We start from the raw sequence: 1351 nt of genomic DNA on the forward strand, positions 1-1351 counted from the left end.
CATTAATTTTGGGGTGTCTTATTCAATTTTATAGCATTTGAAAAACAATTGAAGTGCTTTTGAAATAGTCTTGATTAAAAGTTGACATATTCCAGTCTGTGATTATCCATCAACATACATTCCTTTAATTTTAGTCTAAATAATTCTGTAAATAAACTGTAAAACTAAAGTTAATAAGTTGGTGTTATGTAGTGTTGAAAACGTCAAAAAAAGTGACAAACATTGAACAAAAAGCAAACAAAAATTTTGATGAGACTTTTACTTCAGTAAGTTTTTGAAGACAGGACTTGTAGTGGATTACGTTTACAGTGTGTACTAGTACTTTTACTGCAGTAAAGTATTTGAGGACTTCTTCTCTGTTTGTTGCTGAATGTGTGTGTTACCTGTCAAAGGCCGACACGGTGCTGACGGCCAGCAGCAGGTAGAGCAGCGACTGGGCCGGGTAGGCCAACAGGTGGTACTGCTGCAGCAGGTTGGGCAGCGTCGTCATCTGCTCGCCCGCCAACACGTACACCACGATGGTGTTCCACACGGCATAGCCGGCCAGGAAGCCGTGAGAGAACAGACCGATCACCCTGCAGAGGGAGCAAACACACACACACACACACACACATGCATACGCACACGCGGGACACACCCGCACCACACACACACACACGCCACGCACACCGCACAGCACACACACACACACCACAAGCAACATCCCCAGCAATACCAAACAAAAACAAAAAAAACAAAAACATTTTATTTAATTTGATGATTTGAGTGGCAACAAATGAAAATCCAAATTCCGTGTGTCACAAAATAGAATTACTTAAGGCTAATACAAAAAAGGGAGTTTTAGAAATGTTGGCCACTGAAAAGATGAAAAGAAAAAATAGAGCATGTACAATATCAATACTTGGTTGGAGCTCTTTGCCTCAATTACTGCATTAATGCGGCGTGGCATGGAGTCGATGAGTTTCTGGCACTGCTCAGGTGGTATGAGAGCAGGTGCTCTGATAGTGGCCTTCAACTCTTCATGCGTTTTTGGGTCTGGCATTCGCTGATCTCCTTTCCAATACCCCACAGATTTTCTATGGGTAAGGTCAGGGAGTTGGCTGGCCAATTTAGAACAGAATACTCATGGTCGCTAAACCAGGCACGGGTAGATTTGCGCTGTGTGCAGGCGCCCAAGTCCTGTTGGAACCTGAAATCTCCATCTCATATGAGCACGGGTCAGCAGCCAGGAAAGCATGAAGTGCTCTAAAACTTGCTGGTAGACGGCTGCGTTGACCCTGGATCTCAAGAAAAAGAGTGGACCGACACCAGCAGATGACATGGCACCCCAAACCATCACTGATGGTGGAAA

At 44.0% G+C, this 1351-nt stretch overlaps 1 protein-coding gene across 1 annotated transcript in view; it reads right to left on the bottom strand.

The window, feature by feature from the left end:
* Nucleotides 1–1351, bottom strand: part of tmem237a (transmembrane protein 237a) — a gene marked incomplete at its 5' end in the record, with an annotated part of 51011 nt that overhangs the window by 16623 nt on the left and 33037 nt on the right. Inside the window, 1 exon segment of the mRNA XM_032511190.1 lies at nt 384–575. Coding sequence (XP_032367081.1) covers nt 384–575 — 192 coding nt within the window.

This window comes from Etheostoma spectabile, unplaced genomic scaffold, assembly GCF_008692095.1.
Source record: "Etheostoma spectabile isolate EspeVRDwgs_2016 unplaced genomic scaffold, UIUC_Espe_1.0 scaffold333, whole genome shotgun sequence".
Lineage (NCBI taxonomy): Eukaryota > Metazoa > Chordata > Actinopteri > Perciformes > Percidae > Etheostoma > Etheostoma spectabile.